This window comes from Notolepis coatsorum (genome assembly GCF_963971535.1).
Source record: "Notolepis coatsorum genome assembly, chromosome: 2".
Lineage (NCBI taxonomy): Eukaryota > Metazoa > Chordata > Actinopteri > Aulopiformes > Paralepididae > Notolepis > Notolepis coatsorum.
In genome coordinates, this window is record NC_140166.1 from 5,797,745 (window position 1) to 5,825,418 (window position 27,674).

General features: G+C 42.6%; 1 protein-coding gene across 2 annotated transcripts in view; it reads left to right on the top strand.

The window, feature by feature from the left end:
• Positions 1 to 26,960, top strand: part of dapk1 (death-associated protein kinase 1) — a 297,329-nt gene extending 270,369 nt beyond the window's left edge. For both annotated transcript variants that reach the window (XM_084338233.1, XM_084338234.1), the window contains one exon: positions 24,101 to 26,960. In XM_084338233.1, the coding sequence (XP_084194359.1) occupies positions 24,101 to 25,432 (1,332 nt within the window). In that variant the 3' untranslated portion in view covers positions 25,433 to 26,960. The remainder of the gene's footprint in view (positions 1 to 24,100) is intronic.
• The last annotated feature ends 714 nt before the right edge of the window (positions 26,961 to 27,674 follow it).

The following is a 27,674-nucleotide window of genomic DNA, read 5'->3' on the forward strand; positions in this document are numbered from 1 at the left end:
TCACTCACTCACTCACTCACTCACTCACTCACTCACTCACTCACTCACTCACTCACTCACTCACTCACTCACTCACTCACTCACTCACTCACTCACTCACTCACTCACTCACTCACTCACTCACTCACTCACTCACTCACTCACTCACTCACTCACTCACTCACTCACTCACTCACTCACTCACTCACTCACTCACTCACTCACTCACTCACTCACTCACTCACTCACTCACTCACTCACTCACTCACTCACTCACTCACTCACTCACTCACTCACTCACTCACTCACTCACTCACTCACTCACTCACTCACTCACTCACTCACTCACTCACTCACTCACTCACTCACTCACTCACTCACTCACTCACTCACTCACTCACTCACTCACTCACTCACTCACTCACTCACTCACTCACTCACTCACTCACTCACTCACTCACTCACTCACTCACTCACTCACTCACTCACTCACTCACTCACTCACTCACTCACTCACTCACTCACTCACTCACTCACTCACTCACTCACTCACTCACTCACTCACTCTCACACTCACTCACTCACTCTCTCACTCACTCACTCACTCACTCTCTCACTCACTCACTCACTCACTCACTCACTCACTCACTCACTCACTCACTCACTCACACTCACACACACAGTGTGGACTGACTGTCACTCAAAGTGCTTATGGGCGGAGCCGGAGATTTCATTTGAATTTGCACCTTACCCTAAGTGTTGTACCTCATTTCTGCATTGTACCTCACTGTTACTCATTTTACTCTGTATTGTGTATATTGAATATTCCTCTTTACTTACTTTTTTACTTACTTTTTTTTACTGTATGAAGCACACTCAGAGCTCATACAGAAACAAGCATTTCATCGTAAAATATCTGTATTTTATTGTGACAAATAATAAAGAAACTTGAACTGGGCGTCACAGGGAATAAAAGCAATGTGATACGTTTTGCGATCTTAACACATTGTCTGCCACGCAGTATGCCCATCTTTGTGCCCAGTCTGCCAGCGCTGTAAGCCTATGGAGATGTTTACCTTCTTTGCAGGGCTATAACTTTTTAAATATTATAGCTATATCGACATTACTATGGCCCATTCAACATCGGGTATCTATCGTTCCGGATGTGGGAAAGTTATATTTTTTCATTCATACATTGTTGTGTTAATACCGTCGTGAATATAAAAGTATGTTTTTAAGGTTTTCTAGAGTCATTCCTAAAACGCGAGTTATAGGCCCCGACGCATATGATAGATTATCGATTGGCGTTTCTTTCCTATACACGCTATATTAAAGGGGAACTATCTTATAAATGGCCTTTTTCAGTGTTTAGCATTGTTTCCTAGCTATGTGGACTTATATTAATATGATCTATGTCTCTAATTCTCATATTGGCGCATTCTTCCAATTCTCCTCTCACAATATTCACCCTCACTGAACTGAGTCATCTGAAAATGTGCTGATTTGTGATGTCAGAGAGACTCAGCTGCATGATAATCTGCTGAGACTCACACACACACCACACAGTTCCCACAGTGGTTGGAGCCCAGGCTCAAAACGGCTTAAGATCTTGAGGTAGAAAAATGCTGTTTTTGAGAACTTGATTAGAAATACAAAACAATGAATTAAAAAAAATAAAACATTACAGAGGTGTTCCATAAACTCACAGGAATTGTGTAAAAATGCCCAAATAGTGAAAGAAATAGTAAAATAGTTCCCCTTTAAATAATTCAAATGTATATGATCGGTATACATTATGCTTCATCATGCGTGAAGGAAAGGGGGGCGGGGTCGTCTATAATTACTTGATCGTCAGTGACGGCTTTATTTAGTATGGGTTGATACTAGGGCTGTCTTAAATACTTCGAAGTTTCGAAGCTTTGTTCGATGGCATGAGCTTCGAACATTAAAAATAAATCGAAGTAAAATAAAAAAAATATATAATTATTTTTTTGCCTCCAAAATCTTGCGCCTCCATTCCAATGAAACAAAAGTAAGCGGCGCCTTCCCGCCTCCATTCCAATGAAACGAAAGTAAGCGGCGCCTTCCCGCCTCCATTCCAATTAAACGAAAGTAAGCGGCGCCTCGACTCCACCTCTCTACAACAAGCACGTGGAGATTATCTGTGTTGAAAACAACAAGGACATGTGCAGCAGACATGTCGACGAAGAAGTGATCAGACGTGTGGTTACACTTTAAAATATGCAAAGACAATGCCCCAAAAGCCGAGTGCCAGATATGCCAGAAGAAAATGGCATATCACAACTCTACAACAACTTTGTCAAATCACCTAAAAAACGTAAGTATCGTTGTACACGACGGCGACGCCACACAAAATATTAATAAGGCTATGCCTATGCTGCTATGACTAATGTGTTACCAAGTTGGCTCATTTAATTGTAATCATCTGCTTTTGTAGGTGCATTGTCTGATATAATTATAAATTATAAATTAAATATAATATAATTGTTTGCTTGATAGACGAAGGTTGCAACATAATTATGTAATGTCATGTCGTTGGTTGTGAGAGCAGCCCCACTGCACCCAGGCAGCGCAGCCGAGTGAAACCTTGTTGGCTGCATCACAGTTACGAAAGGGGCTACTTAATTAATTAATCCAATCCACTTTATTTATAGAGCACATTTAAAAACAACAAAGTTTACCAAAGTGCTGTACAAGTCCCACAACATAAGATAAAAAAATATATATATTATAATTAACCCTTTAATCGCCAAGGACGACTTTAGACGTCATTCCTCGCCATGCGTAATCTGCCAATGACGTCGTACAGCGTCTTTGAGATCAATATTTCAAAAATCTGTCATGGCAATCATATTTCACCCACGGAGACTTGAGATCTATATATGTATATGTATATGTATATTTTCAGCATTACGTTTGTTTACCAATTATTTCAACTGTTATTAGTGAAATATAAGATTATAGAAATCTCAGGGCATTGAGTCGGAAACCGGCGCATATTGACAGGAGGAAGTGGCACAGGAAGTGAGTGTAGTCTTTTGAAGGAAGAGACTCAGGGCTTTCGAATTTCGAAAAACTACCCTACCCAGCTCACACCAGCCCCTGTCAATCATCTGACTTCTGGATTAACTTTTTTATTTCTCTTATTTTTTGGGATTATCTCCCACAAACCTGAACGTTATTGCCATAAAACAGAACACAGTTAGTTTCTCTACCTTTCTGTGAACGTCTTGCAAAAAACGGTGTTGCAATACGATGAAAAATGGTGAAGAAATTTACATTATAAAAAAGATGGCAGAATTCAGTACTGTATCTACAAAACCTTCTGTTTAATCATCTTCCCTTTATTCATTTGCTTAGATTTTTCAGGTCTGGTCAATTTTAGCATGGTGTTATTCACAGTCAAAGATAATTTATTTTTTTAAATAGAATTGATATTCTCCTTTGGTTCATTACAATTTACTCAAGCCTAGTAACAGACACACTATTTCTGACACTGATCCATATATGTCCCTAGATTCAGATACCAAGAACATGCAAATGGACCATTTAAAAAAAAATTAAATGTTTATTCTACCTTCTTATGGAATGAGTGACATAAAAAAAGTTAAAAAAAAAAAATTATTTTATTTTTTTTATGGATGGAAGAGCCGCACATTGACGGGCAAAGAGCCGCCGCGGGTTGGCCACCCCTGAACTAGATCGACATCTCATAATAGCGAACTTTCTGCTCCACGCTGATCGCCCAACGCTACGAGGAAGCTGCGCTGAGTTTCAGCGTGTTTGATTATTATTATACATACAAACTGCTCTGATCAACATATCACCCATACTACATAAATGATTTAACGTCGGCCACGGACTTATAAACCCCCCCCCCCCTCCGGTCACCAGCAGATGATGAGGCATGACGTTTAGGACCTTGTACAATTGAAATTTTTTATCTGACGTCAATCGGTATCAAACTACATTTGATGATCTAATATATGTATTTATGGCTATAACTCACGTTCTATGGAATGCTGCAGAAAACGATAAAAACATATTTATACTTTAGACCATATTTTAGTATGAATGTGTGAATGAAAAAGTAGAAGGTTGCTACATCCTAAACGATAGATACTTGATGTTGAATGGGCCATAGTAATGTCAATTTAGCAATACAATTTAAAAAGTTATAGCCCTGCAAAGAAGGGGAACATCTCCATAGACTTGCAGTGGTGGTCGAGAGTGGATTAAGATCAGAATAATCTCTGGCAGATAAAGGGTTAATTTTTTTTATTTATTTTTTTTTATTTATTTTATTCAAATCGAAGCTCGCCCCTGAAGCTTCGATTGCCAAAAAAAGCTTCGAAGGTCAGCCCTAGTTGATACGTTGATCAGACTGATTGCAAACAAAGAAATGGACAATCAAGCTGAAAATAACATTAGATTCCTCTTACCGCTCGGCGGCAGTGGCGAATATTCATGGAAGCCAAGGGAAGCCAAGCTTTCCCAAAAATATGAACAGTAAAAAAATAAATAAAAAAAAGTATATACCGTAATTTTCGGACTATAAGCCGCAACTTTTTTCCCCATTTTTCGACCCTGCGGCTTATATAACGGTGCGGCTTATATGTGACTCACGTGACCAAACCCGAAAATGTAAAAATCTAAATATTGCTTTTTTGACTGCATTGAAATGTTATTTATCTGTTCCCTTATTTGCTAAACTTAATACAACTTGTAAATGAGTTAATTATTGTTATTTGTCCGACAGTATTGTGTCCCAATGCTAATTACATATGGTAATTAAACATTAAAACACCTGCGGCTTATAGTCCAGTGCGGCTTATATATGTACTAGAGCTGGGCCGTTAACGGCGTTAACGTGCTGCGTTAACGCTATACTAGTATCGCGCGATAATATAATTAACGCATTAAGCTAAACATTTTTTTTTTTTTTTCTTTTTCTACCTTTATTTACCCAGGGTAGGTTCGCTGAGCACAGATGTTCTTTTCCATTCACACCTGGGAGCTGCCCAGTACAACCACAGTTGACACCATTGGCCACTGAGCAACTCCACTGGAGCAGTTGATTCAAGCCATGTCACATAGTTCAAGTTTGAAATGATTCTTTCTGTTTTGCTCCTGAGAGTGTGCTAGATACTGTACTGTACTGGTAATATTATGTATTTGTGTTCACTTCTGAATAAAACAACTTATTAAACACAAGTACATCTTATTGAACATTATTTTGATATTTCATTACCAATTATCATAGCAAAACAGCTTTTTCAAACAGTCTGTAATGCATTTTGGAAACGGGAGATGGGCTCATGGTGTAATGGGCCACCTGGCCTGAGAAACATGAGGAAAGAAAAAGTAAGGACTTACTTCTGGTCATTATTTGGGTAGAACACACATATTTTGAATGCCTTCGGCAGGTTTTTTTTTTTTTTTTTTAGCCATTTTAATCTAGATTAATCTAGATTAAATCCAGGATTGCAGATAGATTAATCTAGATTAAAAAAATTAATCTATGCCCACCTCTAATATGTACACATCATTCAATTTAGCTGCTGCGGCTTATATTCAGGTGCGGCTTATAGTGCGAAAAGTACGGTATATATTTTTTTATAGTTTACAATAATAAAAAAAATCATTATTTTTCATCTGTGTTATAATAATTTTCTCCCTAACACTGTCACTGTCTGTGGTCCATACTCACTGACTCAGTCTGCAGTCTTCTGCCAGCCACCCACCCCCTCCTAATGTACAGTCTCCTCCCCACCGTATGTATATATTCTCTCCCCACCGTATGTATATATACCGCCATCGTTCTCCCGGGTTGGTGTGATCACATGACTGACAAAGCCGTGCAGTGATAGGCCAGAAGTCAGTTCGATTGCATCCAGGCTCGATTGCTTATCCTGTCTGGGTACCCCGGATGATGTTTTTTTACATCGAAATCTATACACCGCAATTATGCATCGAATTTTTTTACATTGAATTTTATCCACCGCAATTATGCATCAAATTTTTTACATTGAATTTTAAACACTGAATTTGTATTTCACATAGGTAAATTCTGAGCAAAAAAATTCAGATACATGTTTTCAAAGTAATTATTTTCAATGCTATAAATTCGGTGTCTGAAAAAATTCAGATACATGTTTTCAAAGTAATTATTTTCAATGCTATAAATTCGGTGTCTGATCAAATTCAAATACTTCTGTCACTCATTTGCTTCCATAAAGCTGGGAAGGAGGTCAGGACGCTAGGCCGTTTTTTGTTTATTCATCGCAAACATAGGCTACGGAAAAAGATCAAACGCCCAGCTTGGTTAGAACTAGGTAGCGTGATTTTCTTTCCGTAGCCTATGTGTGCGAGGACGCTTCGCGCCTGGCCATAAGTGGCCAATCAAATCACATTAAAAGCAAATGTGACCAAACGTCTTCGAGGAAGGAGAAGGAAGGAGTCTAAACAAACGGCATTGTTTTCATTGATTGAAAACTTTATTAACAATGCAATAAGGCTGAGCCCGAACGTTCGTTCGTTACGCTGACATTCGGACTTTAATTAATGGGTTCGAACGTTCGGTGAAAAAATTATAAAGGAGGCGCACGGGGTTGAGGCGATGTGAAGAGGCGCGTCCCCCGCGGCGCTCGGCTCAACCAGTATGGTCTGCCGGGCTGTAGCTGGATACTATTGTCTCAACCAGAGCTCTCAACCAATGCAATAGAACAATTTTGATTGACAGGCGATTCTGCCAATTACGTCACACTGCTTGCACCCGCCTCTGCTGTTACCACCAATCGGCAAGCGTTTATTATTTACTTCCGGCAATGCTGCCATTGATCTGCTTGCGAGAAGCACAACAGACTTACCGTAGCTAATACGTTAGCTCCCCGCCGAGAACGTAGATGAGGATGACCAAACGAGGCATAATGATTTTACTGCAACGAATGTTATAATAAAACAAAGCCTTTTTATACATGTGTCTGATTGAAAACTTTATTAACAGACTGCAGAATGGGTACAACTCGGGGCTCTTATGAGCAACGGAAGGACGTGTAATGCTTGCTACTTGCTATGTTTGGGTAAATAATATGCTGATGTTATTGAACGTGTAACACTAACTATATAACGTTAATGCCACAAAACGAATGCCTTTGTTTATCTAGCCCCTTACGTGACTGCGGTGTGCAAGGGCTATACTATTGTTTATCATAAGTAGTAACTTTGATGCAGTAGCTTGTTTATTTTCTTCTGAGTGCTTTTAGACGGTGGGCCGAAGGTCTCTAGAGGCTTCCGTTAATGAAATGATTGATCTGGTTTTACAGAGTATATGTTATTGTAATATGAACTACATAATATACTATAATAACACATTTCCGTTTGTTGGCAACGGTTTTTGGGTCATATCTTTATGAAATTAATGTGTTGATAAGATAAAAACTACCTACGTTTGTGAAAAGGGGCGTTGCTGCGGAACCAATCAAAACGCGTTACAACGTCAGGTGACTTGATTTCTCCCAATGACATTCTTCAAGCCCTGGAACCAGGAAGTAAATATTGCTACTCGTCTGTTCACAACACTGGATAGCTCTGCATTCGGTAAGCTCTCAATTCATTACTATTACTATTGAAATGCATTTTTACTTAACTTTACAGCATTATTCAAACGTGATAGGAAGTTATGAGTCCTCAGCAGTTTATATGTAGTCCGTTTTGACGTCCGATTACACATTGGAAAATGTTGTAGCCAGCTCACAAAGACTAACGTTGCGTTAGCATTTTAACTTTCTCAGATAGCAATCTAACATTACGTTAGTGTAAATCAAACAACTCTAACCCAATACTAATAATAGTAACTTGTTTCACATTCTTGCTGTGTGTTACACTATGGTAATAGCGGTCTGTGTTGTTGCCTGTGACGTTAGAAATTTGACGTTGTCACAACCGTTACATATGTACAAAATATACTGTCTCATAAATATACTCTTCCAATATATATAAATATACATATAAATATATTGTTTTAGATGCTGTTGTCACTATGAATTACAAATGGGGGGCCCTGATGTAAACAAGACAAACGTCTTTCTCTGGTCTGCATCCCCTTAACAATTGTTTGATACTTTTCTGGACTCTTTGTATCATAAACAGTACTGTATTTGCAAATCTGGTATGTCATAATTAAATGTATAGATGTAGCAGTAGGCCTACTGTATCTGTATGTCATGTATGTCATATATGTTATGATGAATTGAAAATGGGGGACCCTGATGTAAACAAGATGAAAGTCTTTCTCTGGTCTGCATCCCCTTAACAATTGTGTGTATTGAGCTGTACTGTACTGTACCCATTCTGCAATCTGTTAATAACGTTTTCAATCAATCAATCAACATTTATAACACAATAACAAGTGTGAAAATAACATGTTATTTATTTGAACAGTCAGAAAAAATAAATAACGCACATCCTCCGTTTGTTGGTGCTGAGCCAAACTGTAAAAACAGTAGTACATAAGAACAAAGCAGGGCTCGCAACTCACTTGTAGTTCCAAGGTGATTTTAATAAACAAAAAAGGCAGTAGATGCAACGTTTCGACCTTACCGGTCTTCCTCAAGCATGCCATTGACTGTCCCTTTGAACCTAAACATCTTCTCTTCTGCACTTCTCCACTCAGCTCCAGTGGGCAGGATGGGAAGGCAGAGGAAGAGGGTGGTGACCGGTGAAGCTGCTCCCCTCCAGAGGAAAGAGGAGAATCCTGCTGCCTTGCACCGCAAGGAGAAGAAGAAGAAGGTTGACATGGGCAAAGTGTTCATCAACATCTCCATCGGCCTGTGCATCTTCAGCCTCGTCTGGTTCTTCTATGCCCTCTACATGCGCTCTGCCCTAGCTAAACAGGTGGTGACAATCCACCCCTCACCTCCTGTGCTTGACGCCAACAGCACCATGTCTGGGAAAATGTATGCCGCAATTCATATCTTACAAGAGATGCATTGATGTATGTGCAGGCTATTCTGCCTCCGTCTGATCAGTATGTAAAAATCACAAAGTTGGGGATATGGATGGGAATATATTTCACTGATTAAAAGAAAAACCAAAAAAAGAAGCAAAACTCATTCTGTCTCTAGTATTATTTGTTCACGCCAACTGTTTTGGAGATGAGGGTGGAAGGGAAGAAAAACAAAAAATGGTAAAGAGCAAGAATAGTTTGGTTTTCCATTATTGTTGATTAATCATCAATTGTAATGCATAATCTTTACATCTCTTACTTAATTTCTCCATTCAATCCCCAAGTTCCTCCTTTCTGTAGTGTTCGCTGTCTTTCTCAACACCTTTTTTGTTTGTTCATGGTCCAAGTGGATGTAAGAATATTACAATATCACGATGCTGGAAGAAAGTTGGAGCAGCGTGAGGCTGAAGTTGCATTTTCTTTTTCTCAATTCCTGACTTGTGGTGGTACAGTGCCTTCAACACCCATGGGGGTAATTTGGCAGTATGTTTTTATGGGGGGGGGGGGGGGGGGGGGCATTCATTCTGTGTTTATTGTGTCAAACTGGGGTATAATATTAATATTATTATGTCCTATTGGGGACATAATTAAAAGTTCTGAGCAATTCAATAGTTTTTTTTATGGAGAGGACGTACGTCTGACATTAATTGAAAACTGTATTAACAGATTGCAGAATGGGTACAATACAGTACAGCTCAATACACACAATTGTTAAGGGGATGCAGACCAGAGAAAGACTTTCATCTTGTTTACATCAGGGTCCCCCATTTTCAATTCATCATAACATATATGACATACATGACATACAGATACAGTAGGCCTACTGCTACATCTATACATTTAATTATGACATACCAGATTTGCAAATACAGTACTGTTTATGATACAAAGAGTCCAGAAAAGTATCAAACAATTGTTAAGGGGATGCAGACCAGAGAAAGACGTTTGTCTTGTTTACATCAGGGTCCCCCATTTGTAATTCATAGTGACAACAGCATCTAAAACAATATATTTATATGTATATTTATATATTGGAAGAGTATATTTATGAGACGGTATATTTGCAGTCCAGAGAGAGACTTTCGTGAGAGACCAACAAAGTGAGGTATGTAAAAACTTGGAATCAAATTGTGGTCATAGATCTAACGTTAATATCACGTTAACAATCTAATGGCTAGCAAGCTCATCTGTGACGTCGGTATGGCTTAATACAGTGCGAAATACAATCTTATAGTAAGAAACAAAACACAAGTTGAACATAGTTTTGAACGTTTTATTACAATAGTATTTAGGTCGGATAGATAGAAGTTAATATCACGTTAACCATCTAAAGCTCATCTGTGACTCGGAATGGCTTAATACAGTGCGAAATACAATCTTATAGTAACAAAACAATACACAAATTGAACATAGTTTTGAACGTTTTATTACAATAGTATTTACTGTCTCATGTTGCGATGTATAATCCAGCTAGCGTTCCAGTCAGATTCTCCGTTGTTCTTGTTGACAATTTTGGGGTCCGTACTTCCCGTTTCTGTATCCTGATTGGTTTATCAGCTAGAGGTGTCCAAAGATATGCATGAGCAAACATTTAATTTAAATGTAAGATTACGATAACCGATGACCACCAGACGGCTGGCCAACAAACGTATTTTGACTCAACATAATAACTAGATATCACACACACAGAATTGTGTAGTCTGCCAACATGGATCAATCAAGTTCACTTTAGACAGACTCGGCCTCCCATCTATTTGTTTAATTACATGTTTACATGAACAGCCACCACTGTAAACATGTTTTTCACCAATAGACTATGCAATGCCGCCCTCCATAGGATCTATAATAATACAAAAAAAAAATTGTATTATTAAAAAAAAAAATGTTATTAAAAAAAATTTTATTAAAAAAAATTTAATAAAGAAATTTAAACGAACGTTCGAACGTTCGTTCGATAAACCCTGGCCAACGTTCGAACCATAAAAACAGGGTTCGGGGACAGCCTTACAATGCAATGAAGCATACAACAAGCACTACATTGACCAGGTAAGCTAACTAACGTTGTCAGAGTGTAATACTGTTATTATTTGTGTGGCCGCCGAGCCATAATGTACATGGTGACTGCCTAGGCTAGCTAACGGCTAACGGTAGCTCCCTCCTCCCTTGTAACCCGGTGGTTTAGCCTAGGCTAGCTAACGGCTAACGGTAGCTCCCTTCTCCATGTAACCTGGTGTTTTAGCCTAGGCTAGCTAACGGCTAACGGTAGCTCCCTCCTCCATGTAACCCGGTGTTTTAGCCTAGGCTAGCTAACGGATAACGGTAGCTCCCTCCTCCATGTAACCTGGTGTTTTAGCCTAGGCTAGCTAACGGCTAACGTTAGCTCCCTCCTCCATGTAACCTGGTGTTTTAGCCTAGGCTAGCTAACAGCTAACGGTAGCTCCCTCCTCCATGTAACCTGGTGTTTTAGCCTAGGCTAGCTAACGGCTAACGTTAGCTCCCTCTCCATGTAACCTGGTGTTTTAGCCTAGACTAGCTAACGGTAGCTCCCTCTCCATGTAAGCTGGTGTTTTAGCCTAGGCTAGCTAACGGCTAATGGTAGCTCCATCTCCATGTAACCTGGTGTTTTAGCCTAGGCTGTGAGCGTGTTTGTTTACAGTCTCTGAATTACTATTTTTCAGTAACTAGTACAACACTGCCGATATCTGGTCTGGCCCATGGACTATAGTAGCTATAGCTGTATCTATTGTTTACACTTGAAATGTGTATTTTTATTTAGTGTGCATTTTTATTTAGTCACAATATTATTTGGCTTAAATATAAAAAGAAATTAATAATTATAAACTTTTTTTTGGCATCCTCTGTTATTTTACCCACGCGACGCCACTGTTCGGCGATGAGACTGGAGGAAAAATATTCCAATTATTTGACGTCGATCTGCTAGATCCATTTCCAGTTTGTATGACGCAATAAACGCCGAAATCATATTGATTATTGCGTTTCGAAAGCGATCCCAATACAATCGATTGTGTATCTAGACCCATGTTACAATATATCTCTGGCGGAGGAATTTCCCTGATGCACCCAGCCAGGGTTTCCGTTGTCCGGTAATTACCGGTTTTTGACCGGCAAAATCTGTTGAAGTCCGACATATTTAAATCTCTCCGGTCATAATGTCCGGTGAAAATAATTCCCTCTAAGCACAATTTGAATTGTATTAAAATAGTTACATTTGTTTCATTGTTGCTTCACCAAGCAGGTCTAATAATGACAACGATGTGTGTTCTATTATGATATGTGTGTAGTGTTCTGATAACGACTATTGGTGAAGCGATGTCGAGATTCATTTGGTTTGGCAGCGGGAGCTAGATTTGCGAGAAGCATGCAACTGCAGAGCCGCAGAGCTGACAGTTGTGCGTGCACAGTGCAATACTCCAATTCAACCATTGGCAATTCAGCTGTTGGGTGGGTGGCGCTGCTGAGCGGTCCCCAGACCGGACCTGAGAGTGCCGCTGGCTCTGCGGCTCTGCAGTTGCATACTATTGGTATGTTCTTCGTTGGGACTGGGAGGCAGAGATATAATAGTCATCACGCAATGTTTATATTTCACGATAATGTTGCCGTCTCTCTCTGCCAAATTTCTCAGTTATTCGCTTGATATAATTCATACAAATGTCCAATATAACAGAATTCGTTAGCTCATAAAATGTGATTATAACACACTGCTGCTAATGTCGGGCCGACTGCCCAGATACACCTATTTGATTTAAAGTCAGCAGCAGCACGGAGTCTCGGGAATTATTTGATTTGGAATATAATGGCTGTATACGCAAAAGTAGCCTAGTTTTAAGTTAAAATATTATAAATCTACATGCTTTGAGGATGTCATTCTTTATATAGCCTGCCTATCAATTGTTTTTAAGCTCAATAAACTCTGACCGGAATTGATCCCATTTGTCCGGTAGATTGAAATCTTGCAGGACACGGAGACCGGCAACAATTTTTTCTAATGGAAACCCAGCGCCACTTCCGGTTTGGCGTGGAGTGTAACTCGCCCGAAATCCCTCGTTGTTGGCGCACAACGCATGGCGGGTAATAACGAGTATACTCGTTGTTGGTGTCCAAAGTGTTAAGATCAAGTAGCTCATATTTATTGAGCAGTCAACATGCCCAAAACACATTGTTTTTTCATCCGTACATTTCATATATACCATTTTGAATAGAGTATGGTTTGGGTGCTTTTGAGTAATTCCAGGAAAAATACGAGAAAAAGGCATTTTAGTGTAATCCAGTCATCACGTTGAAATTTTTCGGCTGATTATCTAATCATCCTGAAATCAACGCTAGATTATCATTATTATATCTCGTTGTGCATACATGAAGCACGTCTTCAGGGTCTGAAGGGTATACCAGAGGCTGCAGCTATGAATTATGAATAGATATAGCGAATAAACGAAACGAACGCATGGCGGGCAATAACGAGTTAACTCGTTTTTGGCACAGATTGTGTTAAGTCACGCCATCACCCCGCTAGGGTTTATGGGTAAAGTAGTCCAACAACATGGGCTAGCAACATGTGAATTATAATTTAAGATCTTACTTGTCCTGCTTGTGAGTGGCCACTACAAACCTACACAATACAGATTGGCTGCAATACTTCATAGTTATAGGCTGCAGTAGTAGATTTTCTCTCTAAGGACAACAGGAGGCTCTGCTCTAAAGGAAGTCGGTGATTTCAAATACCTGGGCTTGAGGGTCAACTCGTCCGAGCAAGACCTTAAAGGGAGGAAGGCGCTTGCGTGGAGGGCTCTGAACGGCATGACCAGTGTGTGGAAATCCATCCTCCCCCGTCAAATCAAGCTCAACTTCTTTCATGCAACAGTTGAGTCTGTCCTTTTGTATGGCAGTGAATGCTGGACCTTGAAGCCCGCCCTGCAGAAGTCCTTGGATGGGTGCTACACCAGAATGATGCGTGTGGTGCTCAACATCAACAGGGATGAGCATGTCACTAATGCAAACTTGTATGGGGGGGTGCTAAAGGTGAGCGATAAAGTGGCAGTCAGGAGAATGAGGCTGGCAGGTCACTGCCAGAGACACCATGAGCTGCCAACCAGCAAACTTGTGCTGTGGGAACCAACACACGGGCATCGATCACGAGGACGTCCCACATTAACCTACGTGGACGTACTCAGGAGAGATGCGGGAACAGAATGCACCGGCGAGCTAGCCAGATGCATGGAGGATCGGGATGACTGGAAGCACCGATGGAGGGCCCGTCCGAGGACGACCTAGATCAGGGGTCTCAAACTCGCGGCCCGCGGGCCAATTGCGGCCCGCGGGATGATATTTTGCGGCCCCCTACTTGATATCAACGTTTAGTGTTAGTGCGGCCCGCGCGCAACTTGTTGCCGAGTCGTTGCGCGAGTTAGAAGTTTTATTTATTTGATCACTTGTAGGCTATCATAGCGCAGGCTCATGACAGCAACGTTACGTTAGTGACTTGGTTGAAACGTGATTCCGGAGTGATATCAAGTAAAGTGGAAGGCAAATGCATCCTCGCTATCTCCTCTGCGAGCAGTGCTCTGCATGTCCGGCTGCACTGCCACTGTCTGTCTGTGTACGGGTCTGGTCCAATCACATTCAGCGTCCCGTCAGAGTTTCTCCCCCCCACCCACAGTCTGCTAATCAGAGGCAGAGTAGGGCGGGTCTTCACGGAATGCGTGTCGTCTCTTTCAGTCCGAGTCAGAGCAGAGAGTTGACAACGCATCTACAGTAGCCTCGCTCCCAGTTTTTGTTAAACGGAGTGCGTTGTGGTGGCGATTGAATGGAACTCTGTTGACTCAGATCATCTTTAGCCTCGTAGGCATATTTATTTCTCAGGCGGGGCGAAATGCGGTCGTGGTGCCGCTATATATATATATTGTAATGGGAAATATTAAAGGACAAACGATGAGCCGTTTACATTAATCATTCTGAGTCATTATTAATAATAGAAAAGTTTATTTCACCGTGGCCACAATGAAAGTTCAGCCCACAGACAGAGACACATGTTCACACAGTAGCGTCTGGCCATGAACTGACCAAGAGTTCTGTTCAGACATATGTTAAATACATAGTTGTCAGACGTAACATATTATATCAGATATGATGACGAAGGTAAACAAAATGGTTTCTCAGTAACTGGAAGCAAACAACAACTTTGTTATGACTGGTAGGATGTCAGAGTGATCTTAAAGAGACATACACACATTAACCAGTCAATCTGGTCATATTGAAACTCAAGCTGTATAACATGATATCTCCACACAGATATATAAGAACATGATAATATATTTCCACGACAGTTCCCTCCTCTGATAATAATCAATCATTATCACTTCATAAAGACAACAAAAAATATTATCAACCGTAAACCAAAAATAACACAAATAATCAAAACTCAGCACAAACTATTTTTATTATCTAAAAAACAGTCACTAGAGGGAGAACGAAATCCACACATCAATGAATGATGACGGATGACAGGTAAACAGGTGGTCTCCGGCAAAACCCCTGTCTGGATGGTCGGGATTTCACAACACAGTGTCCAGGCTCTGGGCGGTCAAGGGTGCAGAATACAGATATCACCAACCACCAGGCTGGAAAGAACACAACAAAACCCAGGAAAGTATTTTGCAGAACAATAACAATTCCCCCCGCAGAGGAGAGACTCAAGGCTGCTACTCCCCAGAGCAAAGAGATGGCACAAACCAAAACAAACTTGCAAAATTAATGAAACATAATGCAGAGGCAGTGTTCCCAAAACAAAATTTCTGAGATAATGTAATGTGATGTGGGTCAGACTTGCCTCTTAATCAGTTGTTGAATCTCAGGCAGGTCCCCCCATCTCCGCCACCAAACACCCCCGGGCCGATCCAGTCTGATGGTTCCCTCGTCGTTGCAGATGGTCTGTTCTCTCGCACTGCCCCTGGTTCGTTTTCACAACTGAAAACAGGCTAACTGTCTTATCCTCCGACGTTAAAAGCTTGTTGATGAATCGCAGTTAGGATTGAACTGTCTCTTAGTTCTTTATCTTCGACCAATGATTAGGCCAGTGATGGCCCAGCTGTGGTCAGCTGTTGGGCAGTGTCTGATGTAGCTCATAGCTGCGTCGTCGTGTCCAGCTGCAGGCCAGAGCAGGCTGGCATATACCTCTCCGGGCACAGCTTCCTCTCACTGGGCAGTAGTAGGGCCGGCGGGCATTGGTTTGGCACACAGATGGAGGACCCCCCCCTGAGAAACTACAAAGGAGAGGGGTACATACATAGGTGTATGTGGGAGAGAAGAGACAAAGGAAAGATGTGAGTGGCTGGCTGTATATCTCACTATTCCAATCTCTTTTTTTTTTTTTTTTCTTTTCTCTCTCTCAGCCACACTTAAAAAACATTTGCCCGTTATCACACATTATAGACAGTTACACACTAAAACGGTAGAAAGGGTCCACTCCAGGCTTGAAGTTAGGACATTCTATAGTACCTCAACTTCAGCTCCAACGAGCAGGGCAGATTCCCTAAGTCATGACAACAAAAAACAACGTCTCTAAGAGTCGTCGGCAAACAGGTCATAATGATTTCTGCAGGTCACATGAAATTAGATGATCGCCGTTGCTAGCAGCTACTAAACATGCAAGTACTGAACAGGTCAAAACAGACTGAATGGCAAATGACGGTAGGTCTGAAAAACATAGGTAAATTCTCCCGACTCACAGTCCCGCGTTCCCGCCTCTTGTGAGAAAAAAACCTTATAGTACAGACAAACAAAAATGGAATTAACCCTCAGAGCACTGCCTCCCCTGTCCATGACCCCATGAGAAAGTACCCTTATACCCTAGTTCTAAAGATAATCAACCCCTGTGGAACATACTGACTCTTTTTCCCTTTACGGCAGGATCACCTATTCACAGCGTTCCAAAGGGCCCTTTAAAACCCCAAAACAAATCCTCTCTCAGGATCACCCTTAAACACAGCTATCTCCCTCTACTAACAGCCCTCATTTACAATCCCACAGCACAGTCCAATTCCTGCCCCTATGTGAAAAAGCCAAATACAGAGCCTGCAGAGCGAAACTAGCGCTATATATAATTTTGAAGCCCAAAAAACCCCCACCCCTCTTCTTCGGGATGCAGACTTGAACTCAACATATTTTATTATACTCATGGTAGGCCCCCGCACCCCGTCTATAAGGCACGAGCCTAATACATTCGGGACGTACCAAGATTGAGAAACTATAGAAAAAACCATCGCCAGTCTACCAAGCACAGTAATACACCAATACAATGAAAAAATAACCACTGCAGAGCACATAGTAATATACATTTAAAAAATAGCTCTGACCGGCACCATGTTCTAGTTTAGACCTCTAATTATAAATTTAAAAACAAAAATGTTTTAAACAGAAATCAGAATGTCAACAGCTCACCGAGTGTTCCTTATCACGCGTCCCCAAGGTTCATGCCGGAGGTGACAGCCAAGCGGAGGCCGCACGGAGGCTGCACGGAGGAGCCTCCTTGACAGGGCAGCGCTCCCCCGGAATTTCCCTTCTGCAAAGTCTGCTTGGCGGCCGACCTCGACACCCATCGGTTAAAAAAAAAAACATCTCTCGTCGCCATCTGTAATGGGAATTATTAAAGGACAAACGATGAGCCGTTTACATTAATCATTCTGAGTCATTATTAATAATAGAAAAGTTTATTTCACCGTGGCCACAATGAAAGTTCAGCCCACAGTCAGAGACACATGTTCACACAGTAGCGTCTGGCCATGAACTGACCAAGAGTTCTGTTCAGACATATGTTAAATACACAGTTGTCAGACGTAACATATTATATCAGATATGATGACGAAGGTACACAAAATGGTTTCTCAGTAACTGGAAGCAAACAACAACTTTGTTATGACTGGTAGGATGTCAGAGTGATCTTAAAGAGACATACACACATTAACCAGTCAATCTGGTCATATTGAAACTCAAGCTGTATAACATGATATCTCCACACAGATATATAAGAACATGATAATATATTTCCACAACAATATCAACAACAATCAATAACAAATAATAGACCGGGACACGAATGCGAAGGAGACGTCAGTGACGTCACGTACTGGACATACTACATCGCCCTCTGTAGAACACAAATGAGTAAGGGCGCACATAATAATAATACATTTAACAGTTTTATCTCCGTGAGATAAATGTAGCTAGTTTCGCCAGCAGGCAGGCAGCAGAAAAATATGGGATCTTCAAAGATGGCCAGTAAAAGAAAAGTCGACTGCAATTCAAAGGTGAATGGACTGAAAAATATGCATTCATCCTGAGTCCAGCACCAAACCAATGTGACTAATATGCCAAGAAACGGTAGCTCTTGTGAAGAGTGGCAATTTGAAACGCCACTACGAAACAAAACAGTTATTTTGATGCAACCTTCCCTCAAAATTCAGTGCTAAGAACCACACAAATAAATGGAATGAAATCATCATATCAAGCTGTAAGCAGAATTATTGTTAAATCTATGTCACAACGAGAAAAAGCAACCATGAGTGGCATGGGTGTTGGCTAAACACAAGAAGCCATTCTCTGATGCATACATAATAAAATAATGTATGACTGAAGTGATGGAGACCATGTTTGAAGGCAAACAAAAGCAAATCCCCCTCAGATCGCACAGCAACCAGAATAACTGAAATACTGGCTGGTGATTTGATTAAACAGCTTTGTGATAGAATAAAAAAAGATGCACAGTGCATTTCCATAGCTGCATGTGGATGAGTCCACTGACACCACTGAGAAGCCTATGTTCTGAAGAACCGTTCATGTTCTGAATAACTGTTCATGTTCTGAAATATTATTGCTAAATATTGAGAAGATTGGATCAGTTGTACTTTTTTTTTGGAATACTTGAAACTCTTTTTTTGTGGAATATTTGATGCGGCCCAGCCTCACCCAGACTCTACCTCCAGCGGCCCCCAGGTAAATTGAGTTTGAGACCCCTAACCTAGATAGATAGATAGATATAGTTTGATTTCCACTGGGTGGCTACAATGGTGGAAAATCACAGTAGAAGGTTTTTACCCAGCAGCAATATACATCTCCTACCACTAGGGGTCACTGTGTGCTACTTGATGAATATAGTCAATAACCTCAACCTCTCCATGTGTTAACAATCATTGTCTTTGATGACTCCTTATCGGGAACATGTTGTTGTTGCTCTGGTTGTTGACTAGAATGCCTGTGGCCTGAAGCTGACAAAGCTAAGCACTTCAACTCACACACTTACATTACTGTAATAAAACATAGTATAGAATGTTATTTGTGGACAACACACAGACACTGTTTAAAAAGGCGAAGCAGTGCCTCTACCACCTGAGACAACTCAGGAAATTCAAAGTGTCAGGGAAGATACTCCAGTCCTTCTACTCTGGGGCTGTGGAGAGCATCCTGACTGGGAACATCACTGCCTGATTTGGCAACTGCACTGCCCAGGACAGGAAGGCTCAGCAGAATGGACTACGGTTATTGCACTACCACCCCTGCAGGACTTGTACAACAGGAGGTGCAAATCCAGAGCCTGCAGAATAATGAAGGACCCTCACCACCCCAACAATAGCCTGTTCAAGCTGCTGCGGTCAGGCAAGCGCCTCCGCATACTAGGGCTGCACGATTAATCGTTTTTAAATCGAAATCGCGATTTGGAATGATGCAATTATCAAATTGAAAAAGAGAAAATATCGCAATTATTTAAAAAAAAAATTTTTTAAAGGGGAACTATCTTATAAATGGCCTTTTTGAGTGTTTAGCATTGTTTCCTAGCTATGTGAACTTATATTAATATGATCTATGTCTCAAAATTCTCATATTGGCGCATTCTTCCAATTCTCCTCTCACAATATTCACCCTCACTGAACTGAGTCGTTTGAAAATGTGCCTATATGTGATGTCATATAGTCGCTGCTGCATGTTAATGTTCAGGCGAACACGACGCTCAGCAGGCCCGGCGCAGTGGTTTAGGAGCCCAGGCTCAAAACAGCTCGAGATCTTGAGGTAGAAAAATGCTGTTTTTGAGGACTTGATTAGAAATACAAAACAATGAATAAAAAAAATATATATATTACAGAGGTGTTCCATAGACTCACAGGAATTGTGTAAACGTGCCCAAATAGTGAAAGATATAGTAAAATAGTTCCCCTTTAAATTATTTAACCAGGAAGTCCCATTGAGATACAAGATCGGTTTGGGAGAGGGAGGTAAGCGGTTTTAAGTGTGTTGTGAAGTTTAGACTTCAGAGAGGGAAAGTAAAGTACAGAAAAAAAGGTACCGTTGGGTACCGGTATCGATTCCCAGGTAAAAAGAAACATTTTCAGGCTCTGTGTCCTGAAAAGACCCACCGCGTAGGCCAGATGCAAGCCGCATTTTACAATAAACCTCTGTGGGGCTGCTTAAAAAATATATATTATAATCACAAATTTTATCGCAATCGCAATATCGGTCAGAAAAATCGCAATTAGATTATTTCCCAAAATCGTGCAGCCCTACTGCATACATGCTGCAAGAACAGAGAGACTCAGACTCAGCTTCTTCCCCCAGGCCGCGTGAATACTTTGGGCAGCCGAAAAGTGCTTCCGCGATGCCGCGATTGGCCAGCGCCCTCCTTCGTGAATACTAGCTCTACACTCGTTCAGGTGCTCGTTTGCATGCTACGCCGCGCATGCACATGAGGCTCCCCCAGGTTAATACGCCGCCCTGGTTAATCACAGAACACGCCATATTAGCAACGCTGGTAATCGCCCTGGTTAATCACAGAACACGCCATATTAGCAACGCTGCATCAGATAATACCTAATACGGTATTTGTAAATAGGAGAAAAAGGAGTTTTTCATTGTTCAAGAGTGGATATATGTTGCAGAATATGCCTGTTAATTACCGCGGCTCTTATTTGTAAATAGGAGAAAAAGGAGTTTTTCATTGTTTTTTTTTTTTTGGAACAAATCTTTTTTATTTTCTCTTTTTTTACATGAAACAAGACAAACGATACACTCTCTCAGGCCCTGTTTAGACGGAAACGCTAGCAGGTGAATCCGCAAAAATATTTTTTCGGATGTGCCTTTCGTTTATACGGAAACAGCGTTTTTACGGGGTGAAACCGTAAAAAAGTGAGACCACCTTCCAGGGTGGAATTCCTAGAAACGCTAAACCTTTGCGCTCTCATCTAAACTGTCAAACCGCATAAAACGATGACGAAAGGGTCGTCAAGGCTCTCGTCGCGTGTACTGCTTACATCACAGGCATGCGCCAGTAGCCTAGAAGCAAATAAAGCATGTCTGATTCTATCCATGGCGATCACCTGAAGGCTACATTGGCAGTACTTTTAAATACACAAGAATCTGTCCCGCGGCGTGACTGGACCCACTGTCTGTGAGTGACTCTGCTTTGGTCCAATCACATTCCCCACCCACAGTCTGCGAATCAGAGGCAGAGTAGGGCGGGTCTTCACAGCACGTCATGTGACATATGCGCCAATCGTATGACAGCGGGGCTCCGTTGTCTCGAGTTGTTACAGCCTCGTCTGCACGGAGAATTCCATCCCAAAACGCTCGTCTAAACGCAAAATTAAAAGTGAAACCGTAAGACGACTTTTGCGGTTTCTGTTCAGACTCTCTCCGTCTAAACGTAGCCTCAGGGTGCAGTTCCCTCTCTCGCGGCGCAGTTCCCTATCTCAGGGTGCAGTTCCCTCTCTCAGTTCCCTCTCTCAGGGTGCAGTTCTCTCTCAGGGTGCAGTTCTCTCTCTCAGGAATTTGTAAATAGGAGAAAAAGGAGTTTTTCATTGTTCAAGAGTGGATATATGTTGCAGAACATGCCTGTTAATTACCTTTTAAATATCTGTTATGTGGTTAGGGTATGTATGTTTTTTAAATAAATGCCCAGTGCTTTGTCACCACCTGTCGATCTGTTCTGTTATTCTATGCATAGCAAAACCTATTAATATTACCTATGTGTTGGCGGAATCGCGTCAATGTAGTGACGACAAAACCTATTAACCTATGTGTTGATGGGAATCACGTCAATGTAGTGACGAATGCATAAAGTGCTTTGTCACCACCTGTCGATCTGTTCTGTTATTCTATGCATAGCAAAACCTATTAATATTACCTATGTGTTGGCGGAATCGCGTCAATGTAGTGACGACAAAACCTATTAATATTACCTATGTGTTGATGGGAATCACGTCAATGTAGTGGTTGATGGGAATCACGTCAATGTAGTGACGAATGCATAAAGTGCTTTGTCACCACCTGTCGATCTGTTCTGTTATTCTATGCATAGCAAAACCTATTAATATTACCTATGTGTTGGCGGAATCGCGTCAATGTAGTGACGACAAAACCTATTAACCTATGTGTTGATGGGAATCGAATGCGCATGTTACCGGCGTAGGGCGAAACGGGGGTAGGCGGGCGTCGGCCAATCAGGGCAACGCGGAAGCACTCTTCGGCTGCCCAAAGTATTCACGCCCCCAGGCCATCAAAACACTGAACACTGATCTCTCCACACACAAGCACACAGGCACGTTGGAACAGGGGGTGCGGGGGGAGCGGCAGCACCCCCTAGTGGCAGCTTCAGTTACTGCACAAAAGTTAAAATGGTATTTTTATATACTGTAACATATATATAATATAAGTTATAAGTTTATCCTGCTCAAAGCACTTGACTTCACCATTACACTGGCACACTTGTAAATACGTTAATTCTTGTTAGATTGCCCGACTGTATTATTTTCCTCGCTGTGTGAAATGCTACAGTTGCGTCTGAGGGGAGTGGCCACTGGCGGACAGTGCTCCCTGTCTCGGGTGTCGGAGAGGAGACGCACAGATGAGGAGATGAGAATGAATGAATGAAAACTGTATTTAACAGATTGCAGAATGGGTACAATACAGTATGGCTCAATACACACAATTGTTAAGGGGATGCAGACCAGAGAAAGATGTTTGTCTTGTTTACATCAGGGTCCCCCATTTTCAATTCATAGTGTTCATAGACGCACCAAAATCCATTGCGGGGTGAACATTTGCCGCAAAACATTAATATCTTTGGAACCGTTTGTGTTCAATTGTATCTGAATCGGGAGATGATCTTCTCTCATCACAATTGAAATTGTATTTCTCCGTCGAGCAAAAGCTGGCTGGCAGTCTCATTGAATAATATACGCACTCCGAAAGTCTGTAAACTTGTGCATAACGGAGCAGAGGTCCCCAACCATCGGGTCGCGGACCGATGTAATATAAAACACTTAATTAGCCGTGCATTGATAATACAATTGGTATCAGCTGTGTAACGTCTTAATTTTGGCGCGACAGAGTCGTTGTAGGAGATGCATTCAATCTAACATTGAAGCTAACCCATATATAGAAATTTGTCATACAGACTTGGAGATGGAGCCAAGTGAGGTATTCAGAAGTTCAAGTGAGGTTTGTTTGTTTTTATTTCTTCAGGCTTGAAAAGTCAAAATAAAACAATTATTATGTTCTTCTCGTTTGCCTCACATCTCATGTCATTTTCAGTTAAAGGGTCATTAGAAATAACTTATTTCAAACCCATTCTAAACAAAACGTTCCTCTCACGGCGTTCTGAAAAAAAAAATCTCAGAAAGGCCGCACCCCCTGCCGATTTAAAGTTCCAACTTGCCTGCAAGCACACATGAACACACACACACACATCCTCACTTGCACTCTCTCACACACAAACACACTACAAAAAAGGTCACTTTAAAAATACATAACTGTATATTGTATATTATTGTACATAGTGTGTTACAATGCCTCTTAGCTTATTGTATTGTATTTTATTCTTATTACTTTATCATGTCTATTTTTATTATCCTAACTTATTGTATTTTTGCACAATCAAGGCGGGCATGGTCACCTTCATTTCACTACATGTCTGGATGTGTATGTGACAAATAAATCTCTTGAATCCCTCTCTTGAATCTCTTGTTGTTCCCATGAAGAACTCCTTTATAAAACTCTCTTTCCTTCTTTCCCTCTCCATCTGTCCCTCTCCAGATCAACATCATGCAAAGTGAGACGGTACAGGATGTCGTGTTGCTGGAGCCTCGGTGGCTATGCAGCGGAATTCTGGCACGTCTCCTGTCCGCAGAGACCCCCAAGGCCATCCACCACTACCGCGGTCGCTACCGGCTGGAGGAGATGCAAGCCCTGGCCCCCGACAGCGACGTGGATGAGCTCCTCCAGATCCTGGACGCCATGGATGTGTGCGCCCGCGACCTCACCAACCCCGCCATGGTGGACGTGCCCGCCCTCATCAAGACCAGCGGCCTCCACCGCTCCTGGACCGAGGAGGAGGAGGAGGAGTCACTTATCTACGGCGGCGTGCGCCTCGTCCCTGCCGAGCACCTCACCCCGTTCCCGTGCGGCCTCTTCCACAAGCTGCAGGTCAACCTGTGTCGCTGGAGCCACCATCAGCAGAAGACGGAGCGGGAGGACGCGGGAGATGAGGTCGACGGAGACATCCGCCTGTGGACCAATGGCGCCAAGGTGAGCCAGGCGGGTGCCGAGGCCATGGTGCTGCTGGTCAACCACGGCCAAGGGGTGGAGATCCAGGTGCGCGGGCAGGACACTGAGCGGGCCAAGTGCTACGCCCTGCTGGACACCGTCTGCAGCATCACAGAGAACCTGCTGGCCTCCACGCTGCCAGGCCTGCTGACCGCCAAGTACTACCTGAGCCCACAGCAGCTGCGGGAGCACCACAGCCCCATCATGATCTACCAGCCCAAAGACTTCTTCCGGGCTCAGGTCCAGCGAGAGAACTCGCTCACCAACACCATGGGCGGGTACCGGGAGAGCTTCAGCAGCATCCTGGCGTTCGGCTGTGCCGAGGTCTACCAGCAGGGCAGTCTGGGCATGGACGTCCACATCTCGGACGTCTGCCTGCTGGCCCGGAGGAAGCTGTGTCGCATGCTGGACCCGCCGGATGCCCTGGGGAAGGACTGGTGTCTCCTAGCCATGAACCTGGGGCTGACGGAGCTGGTGGCCAAATACAGCATCCCAGGGACGCCCAACGGCACCCCTGAGGGCCTGGACTCGGAGGCAGAGCGGAACTTACCCGAGGGAAGCCCCATTCCGCCCAGCCCCACGGCAGCCTTGCTGCAAGAGTGGAGCGGGCGGCCAGACAGCACAGTGGGCGTGCTTTTGCTTAAGCTGAGGGAGCTAGGGCGTCGCGATGCTGCCGACTTCCTGCTCAAGGCCTCGCCCGTTTTCCGGGTCAATGCAGAGGTGCTGGGCGGTGGTGGCAGTGTGGGGGCCACTAATGGCTACGGTCCCACTTGTAATGGGGGCACCTCCTACAACTCGATCAGCTCCGTCATATCGCGCTGAACCGCTCACTGAGTCGGGGTCAGCTCATCTCTGCCGGACACCGTGTTGGGAGAGTGTCTGGACTGAACTGACCTGAGACAGAATCCGGGAGCTCTGTGTTGTTTTATGAATATCAAAGTGCAATCTTTCCCACGATGGACGAGCTACACCGCCTTCCTCCATCACAACGTTGAGCTACGGTGGCCTACAAGCCTCACGTTGTATTTTATGACTGTCCATTTTTGTATTGTGGACCTTCCCTCCAATATGAATGTTTTTTTAAATCAGCTGGCTGTCCCGAAGCTCCAAAGAGGAATGAATTCAACTGGTTCTCTCTGTACCTTAATCTGTTGTTGCTGTTGTTGTCATCGTCGTCGTTGTTGTTGTTGTTGTTGTTGTTGTTGTTGTTGTTGTTGTTGTTGTGTTTTAATACCTCATACTAACTCACACATATAACACAAACCTACACTAGTCCAATTCCTGTTTCTGGTCATAAAGCGAAATGTCCTTCCTAAAGAACCTCCCATCCTCTCAGGATGCTGGAATGGTACCTGCTGGAAAAACAGATAGCCGCCTCCTAATCTAAAGTCATTATTTAGATTAGATAGAGTCATAGAGACCTTGCTCAGAACATTTGTGTCTCTTTTTTCCAGCATGGCTGCCTGTAACCATTGGTAGAAAATGCCTAATTTACGCACAGTGGTAGAGCAGGTAAAACACTGGAAAAGTGTAATATTATTGTTCCACTGTGACTTGTTTACTAGATCAAGTAATATGACAACATTTTAACATGTTTGTTGATGTATGTCTCATATGTCAACACAAGACGACCGTTCTTTCTTCCCAACATGGAGGACAAATGAACATTCTAAATATTCTGTGGAAAGGCATTGATTCAAAGCTGAGGACTGTGATGAATAATGTCAGATCTAGGAGGCTGTCATCTCTCTTCCCATTGGTTCATTGCAGTTCCACAACACCTGCCTGCTCACCATGTTTACTGATTCCACAATGGCAGTTTACACCATGATGACATTTTTGATGATGATGACAAGAGTGCCTTTGTGGCCGCCTATCTTCCTAAAGAAAAGCACAAGGTCAATATGATGATGAATTCTATGATACATGTGTTGGCTCTGTCCAAAACCCTCTAGGAACTGTGCCTTGTTGTTGTCCATAGAAAGAGACGACTCGAGCAAGCTGGCAAGGTGTTGGCAGTTAGTGACTATTTAGGTATTTTTGACGATTGGCATAATTCTTTGTTTTTAGCCCTGACAGTTGAAAAGGAAAAGGGTTTGTGAGGAAAATAGACCATGTTCTGTTTCAGTGTGTTCCTTGCCAAGTAAGCTGATATCACAGGCTCATTCAGGCTGATATCCCAGGCTCATTCAGGCTGATATCACAGGCTCATTCAGGCTGATATCCCAGGCTCATTCAGGCCGATGTCACAGGCTCATTCAGGCTGATGTCACAGGCTCATTCAGGCTGATGTCACAGGCTCATTCAGGCTGATATCCCAGGCTCATTCAGGCCGATGTCACAGGCTCATTCAGGCTGATATCCCAGGCTCATTCAGGCCGATGTCACAGGCTCATTCAGGCTGATATCCCAGGCTCATTCAGGCCGATGTCACAGGCTCATTCAGGCTGATGTCACAGGCTCATTTAGGCTGATGTCACAGGCTCATTCAGGCTGATATCCCAGGCTCATTCAGGCTGATGTCACAGGCTCATTCAGGCTGATGTCACAGGCTCATTCAGGCTGATGTCACAGGCTCATTTAGGCTGATGTCACAGGCTCATTCAGGCCGATGTCACAGGCTCATTCAGGCTGATATCCCAGGCTCATTCAGGCCGATGTCACAGGCTCATTCAGGCTGATGTCACAGGCTCATTCAGGCTGATGTCACAGGCTCATTCAGGCTGATGTCACAGGCTCATTCAGGCCGATGTCACAGGCTCATTCAGGCCGATGTCACAGGCTCATTCAGGCCGATGTCACAGGCTCATTCAGGCCGATGTCACAGGCTTATTCAGGCCATTCAAATTCGAAGCTGCCTCCGCTTGTCGAGAAGACTGTGCTCTATAGCAGCAGTCCTCAACCTGGTGGTCCAGACCCCCAAGCAGGTCATGAAAAGATATACCGTAATTCCTCTAATAGTAACCCCGGCTTGTATTTGTTTCAACTGTAGCGGGTACCAGGCTTGTATTAGGAGGAGGCCTGTATAAGAGGGAGGCCTATATTTCAAATTTTCAAATGGATC